General features: G+C 39.2%; 1 protein-coding gene across 1 annotated transcript; it reads right to left on the bottom strand.

The window, feature by feature from the left end:
* Positions 1-2,448: 2,448 nt before the first annotated feature.
* LOC148158370 (excitatory amino acid transporter 3-like) lies at positions 2,449-10,152 on the bottom strand. The gene is made up of 6 exons (XM_088007509.1): positions 10,083-10,152; positions 9,857-9,977; positions 9,621-9,663; positions 7,127-7,308; positions 5,268-5,462; positions 2,449-2,602 (listed from the first exon to the last, which is right to left on the bottom strand). The coding sequence occupies exons 1-6, from the start codon at positions 10,150-10,152 to the stop codon at positions 2,449-2,451; spliced, it is 765 nt and encodes a 254-aa protein (XP_087863635.1).
* Between the last annotated feature and the right edge of the window lie 746 nt (positions 10,153-10,898).

Genomic DNA, 10,898 nt, shown 5'->3' with positions numbered 1-10,898 from the left:
GATTAACTTTCACTTTTAGGCCAGTGTTTTGACCCCACCTACTGATTGACTGCTACAAAGTTGGTAGCTTACTGGCCTTGCCTGCCTTTCATGTTGGCCGCATTTTCTGTACGGACTTTTTATTTTTCTCATTTTCATTACTAACCTTACTTGAAGGGAAAACTTAAGGCTTACAAAACCTTTGTATGTTCTGTCCTGGAGGGGATACTAAGAAGCTGGTTCAGTTGTAAACTAGGTTAAGTTAACCTTGTATAGGTAAAGTGCCTAATTTTTTCACTAAATGATGCCTGCAGGTATATCTATTAGCAAGTTTAATTTTGCCTGCACCTTGTTGTGTACATTACTTTAAGTTTATTTGACAAATTTACCAGTATGTATATAAAAAAGAAGTCATTCAAACTGCATTTGCCTTGTTTTACTTTTTACTTATACTTTTCATTACCTTACTTGAGTGCATCCATTATTGCAGTAAATTCCATACTTAAAGACGAGACATTTCAGTTGCTTTAAGACTTTAACTTAAGTAAACTTTCTATCAGTGACTTGGATTTTTGCATGAGTCAAATTTTGGAGAGATGTCTGGTGGTTGAGTTATAATGACAGGCTTTTTGATAAGTTACCCTGAAAGGTTACGGGTTTCTGTGCTCCAGTTTCTTTATTGCCTGTATTTCTTTATCCTATGTGAGACACCGATCTAACACATGTTCTGTCTTACCCTTTCCAGAAACGAGAGCTGTCATGGGAACATGTGCGTCTACATACATCCATGCCATCCGGGTCCCTCACCAATTTTGACCGATCAGGTTTTGAATATACAGTTTGTTGGTGATGTGCTGTGAACAATGGTGTAGACGGAATCAATTTCATTCATTACAACGTGCCAAACTAGGTAACTGGAAACAGGCTGAGTTCGAGGCGGTTCATGAGCAGCTGGCCGCTACTTCACTGATGGCTTTCCAAAACTGTGTAGCTCTTGACATGTTGCTAGCTGAGAAAGAGGTGGGTGTGTGTGTTGTCTTTGGAGAAAGATGTTGTATATACCTGCCAACCAACGCAGCAGCCGATGAGAGCCTGGCGGATACCATTACGGGGCACCGAACCCTGAATGACAAAATGAAGGAAGCCTCTGGAGAAAAAACCTCTATGTGGGATGCATGGTTGGAGGTTGTTGGAAGGTACCCTTGTGTCCTCTGCTTTAGTATCAATGGCAGTCTTTGCTGCCATTCTAACCTTGTGTGAATGCCGTTGTACTTTTTGCCTGCGTTCTTTGTTTAACCGTATCATCACCACAGCAATTTTGCCCATGGAGGACCGGATGGCACAGATGTATCCTTTGTTCGTAAAACAAGCTGAGTCTGAAACAGAATCCTCTGCTGAGGATTCCCCTCACATGTATTTAGATCCTAGTTTTTGAACTGAGTACAACCCTTGAGAGTAAAAATATTTGCGTTCTTAAAACAAATAAACCCCCAGCTGAAAATCATTTGAAGTGGCTGTTTAGAAGGGATGTGAGACTTAGAACAAATATTTGATAAACAGGGGGGAATGTTAGGTAAATTGTATTATTATCAACTATTTGGTATATCTTTATTATGTTCTTAGTTTATGTATTCTTACTTATTTAGTTTAGTCATATGTTTTAAGGAATGTTTCTGTATTGTTAATCACTCTGCTTCCTTCCTCAGAGGAGGCCTCTCTGAAGTGACAGAAGCTCTTCTCAGAACGGCCTGCTTTGACCTCTTAGATAGCTATAAAACCATCGCCGTGAAGATGTACAACTTATACTGCTTGATCCTGGGTCAGGAACTGGATAAGCTAGTGCGAGATGGATTGTGTTGTTAGTTAGCGATAATCTTGGCGCTGTGACTGTGTGATGAAGTGTCTTTTCCCCTCCCCTTTAGAGTTACAGCGCTCTCTGTGATTAGGGATCCTAAAGACAATAAAAAGAGAGGGGCAGGCAAATGTGCTTCAGAGCAGTTGGAGATTTGTAACTGAAAGCACATCTCTGTCTGTTCTCCTCGCGAGTATTCAGAATCTAACTTTCTCTTGTCTTTCCTGTGTTATGTGCTGTGTTTAATAGGTGTCAACCCTGACAGAAACACTGGACAAATATTTCTATTGTCGAAGGAGAAAGATCAAATTTATAAAAAAAAAAACAATAATACATAACATGCAAAAGGAAAAATAACAGAAATAAAATGTATAATAGAATAGATGAATTATATTCACATAACAATACTTTTATTATGTAGATATTAACAACTTACACACCAATAAAATATTATTACACAAATCAATAATTTAAAAGTTGCAAAAACTAAAATAAATAAGAAACTAAATACAGATAAATAAACTGATATGGCCCCATTCTACCGATAATAAACATCGGCAAACAAGGAAAAGATCAGCTCCGACACCCCAGGATGGTGTCATCCCTGTCCAGAGGTTTCAGCTTGTTGGTGTTACTATGCTGAGAAGATCCCCTCTTCGGGGTGAATTGGATTCTGAGGCGGAGGAGGAAACGGAGGGAATGAACTCTTCATCAGAGTCCAAAAAGGATAAGGCCAGCTCGATCTCCTTGATGGAACGAATCCTATCATCGCTAACAGGTAAAATGGAAAACATGGTCAATAAAGTTCAAAACAAGAAGTGACTAAAGCACCCCTTGTTTTACCACTTAGTGTAAATGACTTGTAACAATCTACATTCAAGATTTCTTTTCACCAGAATTTGTCCTAAGTTCTTCCGTGCAAAATGCAATAATACATGTTCTGGACACTGGTTTGTGTACTGGTGCTCAATCATGTGCTAACAGGAAGAAGCCATTTTCCAACTGTTCCCACAGGGTTGGGATCTTGAAATGGTAAAAAAAATTATGTGGTGTCCAGGACCACCAGTCTGACATCATGCTCATGTTCAGAGAGTGAAGTGGTACAGAAACCAGCTGGGGCTGTGCAGGGCTGGAGCAGAAGAGAACTGCTGACAGGTTTCACAGGGAGCAAAGAAGCAGTTCAGCTCCTCTACCATTGGTGCACTCAGGACCATGAGAGAGAGATGTGCTGAGAATGTCAGCCTGACATTGCCGTCAGGTGACAGGTACACAGCCTATACAGCCACAACCGTTAGCTCTCTCAGCAGAAAAAGCAACCGGCATAAAACAGATATGCACCCAGCATCTGAGGAACAGTGTTTGATTGTAATTGTTCCGTTGTTACAGCATTTTTCATGCACATATTTATAGAGATCAACCAACACCTCTGCTTTTTCCTGAATCTGGAGTCCTGTCACAGCAGAAAAAGTGCTGTTGCTTACTAACATCGTATCATCCCGGGTGAAACTAGGTTACTTTTGGCAACATTGTGTCTTTGCACATGAACACATCATTTTAATGATTTCATTTACCTTGGTATTTTGTCCAAGCTTATTAGGTCATCATGCCACAAATGGTTGGTGATAGCAACACCAAAGACATTTACCAGCACATTCACCACGGTGAGAAAATGGTCTCTGAAGGGCACAGAAGAGAACAAACATGCTGTCAGACTCAACTGTTTTTCTTGAAGGTTTTCTCTGCCTCAGTCTAGAACAACCAGGTGCATCAGGTCTTCTACAGTTCAGACTGATGTTGACATCATTCTCCAAGTGTAGTTTTATCAATCATTACTACACAAGCTCTCCTCAGGCTTTCTCCACTGGTAGGTGATCCTAGACATTAGTTTATTATGCAAGTTAAAAATCATGCCCTTGTTAAGAATAATTTCAAGCTGTCTGATAGCAGAGCAGCATAACTCCATCCAAAGTGACTCCACAGTTTGATGGTGAAAGTACTCTTTAAACACAAGTAGCAGGCTTTGAGAATCAAGTTGAACCTACAGAATCCACTCCACCCCAACCAGAATGGCAGCATCCTCTGCAGGCAGTCCCACAGCTGTCAGAATCAGGATCGTGGTCACAGCTCCTGTTTGTGGGATCCCTGCACTTCCAAAGGTGATAATGGCACTAGACAAGCTGCAAACCAAGCACATTCTCAATTAGCATCTCTGTCCCAGCAACAGAAATGCTACAATCTGCAATTGTATCAATCCTGTCCTGTTCAAAATGTACAGTGAAAATATCTATAAATATCCTGAAACACCTCCAGATTAATGTTTTAGAATCAATAGAGTGCCTAGTCTTTGACGTGCTGCCTGAACCTTTGCCCACTGCTAAGCATTCAGGCCAAGTAATATTAAACAAGCTGAACATAAAACATAAGAAGCATATATATATGTGTGTGTGTGTGTGTGTGTGTGTGTGTGTGTGTGTGTGTGTGTGTGTGGGGGTGTGTGTGTGGGGGTGTGTGTGTGGGTGTGTGTGTGTGTGTGTATCATATCTAACATAATCTCCACAGTGATATAGTTTTGAAATCAGCAAATGAGGTCAATCAGAAATGTCAGGATTGAATATCAAAATTGCTGTACAGTTTTATGTTTTTAGACTTGAAGCTTATTTTGCACCCATTAAGTGATCACTGTGGTAGATTAGCTACTGGCAGCACATCCCTCTATATCAGTTGTTCTAAACCTTTTTTGAGGTACCGAACCCCCCAGTTGTCATATGCGCATTCACAGACACCCCCCCCCCCCGACACAAAAATAATTTGCGGTATTCTGATATATTAATGTAATTATATTAGTTGCATTACCTCCCCCACGCCACTAGAGGAAGTACCAACCCCGAAAAGATGTGACAAAGGAGCAGATTTAGTCTATAGAATTTGGTAAAAACTGTGAGCTTAAAATCCAACTCCTTCCCTCAGCACTGATTGGCTAAGCAATGTAATGTGATCCTCTACAGCAAGTGATGGCAAAGCGGGGCGTCATCACGACTTTACACAGTGTGTCTTTACCTCCGCGGCAGAGGCTCCGGTGAACCCCTGAGACCGACTCATCGAACCCCTGGGGTTCGATCGAGCGGCGAGCCCATGTTAAGAACCACTGCTTTTTATGTACCATATTGTCTGCAGTGAATGAAAACGTTTTGAAATCAGGAAATATTTCTTCAGTGATCAAAAGTCATCAAAACTCTGTAAACGAGGAGTTTTCTTATAGCAGCTGCCTGCCAAGATGGCTGTCAGTTACAAAGTTAACAGAGGTGTGATGTCACATGACATGTATTGCTCTGGGCCGCTGCAAAGGGGAAATGCTACACACTTGATAAATCACTGCTTTTAAAAATCCCAGCATGCATCTTTTCTCAATTCCATGCACTTGTATGAAGCAGCTTACCCAATGGCGATGATCTGGCCGACTTCCAGCGTGATGTCATTAAGCTGGGCAATAAAGACAATAGCGACCACTTCATAGAGCGCCGTTCCAGTCCTATTGATGCTGGTGACGATGGGCAACATAAGGCGGCAGAGTTTCTTATCGACCTTCACGTTCTCTTCACAGCATTGTAAGGTGAGAGGCAGAGTGGCGGCACTTTGGTAGAAAGCACATCCTTTATTGGTGCACCGTTTATATGAACAAACTAGAGAAATGTCATTTAACCTGGATGCAATGATAAATGCTGTCGTCAAAGCCCGAGAGATGTGCTTGAAGATAAGAAAAGGGTTCCGTCTGGTGAGAATGAGGTAAAGCACGGGGAAAAGAACGAAGGCTTGGACTGCTTCCCTGAACAACACAACAAAGTCACACTTTGTGTTAAAGATGCATTATGTATTCACTAGTTGTTAAAGATTTATTCATATATTCATACGTCTTTAGACATTTTGTCATTATAAATCCTGACAGATCAATGTGGTTGGGGGGATTTTATATGATGTGCTAACACACAGTAGTGCATCACTGTAAAGTGGATTGAAAATAATACATGCTTGCACAGTGACATCCATGAAGATGTTTGTGCATTTCTATTCACTCTCAATGAATCCATACTTTGTAGATAAACATTTTGCTACAGCTCCTCCTGCAGGCTGTTGGGTCATGTTTCAACCAGCTTTGCTCATTCATACAAACATTTGTCACATTCTTCTCTACAAAATAGCACAAACTAAGATTTAATGGAGAGTGCAAACACACAGCTTCATGCCACATATTATCAAATGAATATAGATCTGGACTTTGTCTATCCCATTCTAACACATGAATAAGCTTTGACCTTAATCAGTGGTCTCAAACTCCAGTCCTTGAGCGCCAGTGTACTGGAACCTTTAGATGTTTCTCTGAACCTACAAACTTCTATGAAATGGCTAAACTTCATCTCTAGCATTCAGTCAAGATCTGCAGAAATCTGCTAATAAGACTGTAGTGTAGTTTCTTATCTGAAAGCTTGGTATATTGCTTTAAAAATTAACCCTGATTTAAACTTCTCCAGAACTTCCTCTCTGATGTGTCTGCTGAGTTTCTTGGTCTTCATGATGCTGTTTGTTCACTCATGTTCTCTAACAAACATCTGAAGCCAAAGAGAACTTCTGAATCGAAATGCTTGAACTGGACCAGATTTTTGGAGGAATCAGAGTAAAGAGGCTGACAATAATTGCATTGATGAAAACTGATCTCTAAACATCAATGAGTAAAATCTCAGTAAAATCTGTAAAACTGTTCTGTAAATATATTCATAGTACAGTTTTCTTCTCATGTTACTCTGGTAGAGTTCAGTGCTGCTACTTCAGGAGCAGTGATATCAATTTGGTAATAAGGATGACGTAGAGAAGGTGGACATACCCTGCACAAACCACTCCTACAAACTTTGTGAGCTTAATGACAGCACCCCAGTCACGCACATCCAACACATGGTGTATGATGAGAAACAAAACTCCAACTGGCAAGTACCTGAAACAAAAAACAGTAAAAAAAAAAAAAAAAAAAAAAGGCTAAAACAAATGGGTGTTCCAAATTTATTTAAAACATTTTTGTGTTGGCTCACCAGCATGATCGCTGGTGAGCCATCATGCTCGTTTAGCACGAGCATGTAGTAATGTTTGGTACTACAGTACCAAACATTACTACAGTTATGTTTGTTACTAGTGAGCTAATTATTCTTCTGCAACCTGACAACACAACATAATTTCTATTAAGGATGGAAGCAGCAGTTCTATGTAAAAATAAGAACTAAAATCTGCTTAGATACTGTCTGATCTTACCACAGGATCCAGTTGACTATGACTTTTACGGCATCGTTGAGGCATTGAATGGCCTCCACAGTGATTCTTGCCTGCTGACCAATTACGTTTAACTTGATGCCGATGACAAATGACCAGATGACCAGTCCTAACATGTTGGGTCCATCAACATACTTGCCTACTAGTTTCGTCTGAGTGCCATTCTGTACAAAAAAAGAACAACAAAAAAACAAAACACAAATATGGTGGAGCCAATCCTCTGACAACAATATTGCAGGAGTACATCAAGTTGTTGGGCAATGCATGTCACTTTTTCATAAGCCACAATAAAACCATTGACTTTGATGTATTTAATATACATTTATTTAGTAAAAATTTGTGAAATGGAAAAGCAACCCTTTCAACCCTTTAAATGATAAAAACAACTAATAAGCACAAAGGAAATGGAGCCAAATGGAATGTAGCGGAGAAACCAGCAAGGAGTGACTGAAAAAGAGGTGTATCACTACTGTTAGGTTGAATGCTGAACAAAGATCTGGGCTGATGAGCTAATGGGTGGCAGGCAGGGGTGAAAGTAGTTTTAAATTCTTGGGGGTACTATGACAAAAAAAAAATAAAATAAAATAAATAAATAAATAAATAAATAAATAAATAAATAAATAATATATATATATATATATATATATATATATATATATATATATATATATATATATATATATATATATATATATATATATATATATATATATATATATCTCGCCCATTTCGAGAGATATGGGCGAGTGGTGGATAAAGAACAGAGGAAAGCCGTTGTGGTGGATGTAGCAATACCAAGTGACCACAACATCAGGAAAAAGGAGCATGAGAAACTGGAGAAATACCAGGGCCTCAGAGAGGAACTGGAGAAGGCCTGGAAGGTGAAGACCACAGTGGTGCCTGTGGTCATCGGGGCCCTCGGGGCAGTCACCCCCAAACTGGAGCAGTGGCTCAAACAGATCCCAGGAACAACATCAGACATCTCAGTCCAGAAATGTGCAGTTCTAGGCACAGCCAAGATACTGCGCAGAACCCTCAAGCTCCCAGGCCTCTGGTAGAGGACCCGAGCTCAGAGGATGAAAGAGACCACCCACAGAGGGTGAGAGGGGAATTTTTTATATATATATATATATATATATATATATATATATATATATATATATATATATATATATATATATATATATATATATATATATATATATATATATATATATATTTGTGTGCTTTGGAGTTGAGAGTTTCTGTGCTGATAAATTTTGTTGCGAAGCGATAAAAGCTGGGTAGCTCTTGCATTGTTACAGAATAGAGCTGTATTTCCCTCAGCCCACTGACTGCAATGTTGACATCTTGTTGAAACAATAATCACTGAGATTATTATTGTTGTTGGGTCATTAATTTGAACACGTTTTGTTGATTTTTTTTTTTTTAATAAAGTTACGAACGTTTTGATAAGGAGTCAGAGGAGGATGTGCTGGTCTCAGCCTCCTGGCGGCGTTCAGTTTGTCACCTAATGCCGAGATCGACTCAAAACCCTCCGCTATCGACATATTGCGCCCCTGCTCTAGCAAGGCACGAACAGTTCAGAAACAATATGAAATGGGAAAAAGTTATTTATTAACCGATTAAGTCGTGTTTTAGATTGTTTTTGAAAAACTAATCAGTCACGGCTGATTAGTGGGTGCAACACAGCTGCACAGTGAACCCGTTGATTTTCTACAGCTGACAGCCGCTCCCCTCTCTTGCAGGTACTGCGTACCCCCGCTAAATCTTTTAGGGGTACGCAGTACCCTGCCATACCCCCCTACTTTCACCCCTGGTGGCAGGTGTGAGGAGAGAAAGCAGAAGGCGGGCTGAGGAGAGACAGAAAGAGGCACGAGGGGCGAGGGAGAGCAGACTTGGGACTAGAAAATGAATCTAACAAAAATAATTAGACATAAGAAACATACTGAAAACTAGAGTAATTAAATGCCTTGCTGCTGAAATGTGCTATACAAATAAAATTTGATTGATTGATAAGGAGAGGACTATACAGAAAAAATAAATATAACTAGAATCACTAAGAAAGAAATAGAAACAAGGCAGAACGAAGTAAGTAAGGAATACAAATAATGACAAAACAAAAAACAAGCTCATACAACCCAAGATCCTGACAGTATGAGTGTTTGCATGGTTGCTTGTCCTATGTCTTAACTATGGCACACCTTACTGTCACAATGGCAAACACCACCACCCCATTCAGGCTTTAAATAAGAAGAAACTCAAGGCCATTCATTTTCTAAATCTTCAATTTGAAGTTTGTGGCTTTAAAATGACGATTCTAGAATGAAAACAAAAATCAGAAGAAAAAACTCACCAGTTTTGAATCATCATGAACAATCTCAGTCTTGTACTGGGAGAAGAAAATAAACTGTTATATTTTCAAACCCCAAATGGGAAATTACATAGTAAACTGTGGGTCAGAATAAAAGCATACCTGCTCATAGAAAGCCTGAAAGAAGTTCTCTGGAACCATATTCCTATGCAAGTAACAGGAGAGTCAGAAAAAACTAAGCTTGTAAATGTTAAAGACAAAAAACCTGAGGACATCATTTTACTCAGTGTCTCATCTCACAAAAAGCTAGATAGTTGAACTAATAGTAGTCAAAGAAGATAAAATCTCAATTTTAACATACAACCAGAAAATGCAGAACAGCAGAAATTTTGTCTCACCTTATAAGATCCTGCATGATCACGTGCAAGATGAAGGTTGACTCTTCCTTACTGTCAGTGTTCCTGAGATCCTCTTCATTTTTTGTCACACCAGGCTTGATTGTGAGAGCCAGAAACATTCCTGCAACACAAAGTATCAGGCAGGATGTCAAAAGCAATAACACAGAACAAACTATAGCGGTCTTCATAAATCTATTTTAAAATCTGCTGCCCATGATAAATTTACCGAGAATTATGACCATTAAGGTAGAGCCACAGATGAAGGACCCTGTGATGATAGCTGTTTTCCTGGACATTCTGGTGTTTAATCCAGTTACTCCTAAGAAAAGAGATCAGAACCAGAATTTCATCTGAAGGCTAAGTCGTGAGCAGGACAACATGCCAGTTCATGTGTGTCCTAACAATAGTCTAAATTTCAGAAGTGATCTTCATGTTTTTATACTTTTTAGTCACAACAGATATATGGTATGAACATAAGATGAGTCTAACATCTAGATACGTATGTAGTCAACTATTTTCAGCAACATTTATACAGGATATCCTCAAAAACATGAGTGAGCATCTTTTCAATCTATCTCTATAACAATAATAAGTTAATACATCAAGTATCAGAATTCATATTTAGCTTGCCTGCAAGCACGCTTGTCACGATGAGGGGGAGACCAAACATCTGAAGCATCTGTAGAAGCATTTTCCCTGGTACTTCGATCCATTCTTTTAAGAGTTGAGTTAGAGGAACTAGAGCCCTCAGCAGAAACCCAGCGCCTATCCCTGTTGGGCCAAAAATAAAAAATAAAATAAAAACATTTTGCCCTAATGCTGAATAAGTAAAACAAATGTGTGTAAAACAGTCACAAAGCATGTCTTTTACACAATACATTTCTGCTATTTTATACATTGTAACACTGTGGACAATATACATGAATTTCACAGTCATGATATAAAATGTCAAACAAAGTAAATTGTTGAAATGATTGTTGGCAAGAAAACAAACTCCTACAACAACGATAATACATTATATTTAAAAGCATATTCATTGTTA

Source organism: Poecilia mexicana, unplaced genomic scaffold, assembly GCF_051168715.1.
Source record: "Poecilia mexicana isolate PSO_F unplaced genomic scaffold, ASM5116871v1 scaffold_7, whole genome shotgun sequence".
NCBI classification, from domain to species: Eukaryota; Metazoa; Chordata; class Actinopteri; order Cyprinodontiformes; family Poeciliidae; genus Poecilia; species Poecilia mexicana.
This window is presented reverse-complemented; position numbering and strand designations above follow the sequence as displayed.

Excerpts from the sequence above, each read along its gene's own strand:
- LOC148158370 (XM_088007509.1), bottom strand. The coding sequence starts at position 10,152 with ATGTCCAGGAAAACAGCTATCATCACAGGGTCCTTCATCTGTGGCTCT. Across the intron at positions 7,309-9,620 it reads TTCAGGCTTTCTATGAGCAG|AATGGCACTCAGACGAAACT; the intron begins GTATGCTTTTAT and ends TTTTTTGTACAG. Across the intron at positions 5,463-7,126 it reads ATAGTCAACTGGATCCTGTG|TGCCGCCACTCTGCCTCTCA; the intron begins GTAAGATCAGAC and ends TTTCTACCAAAG.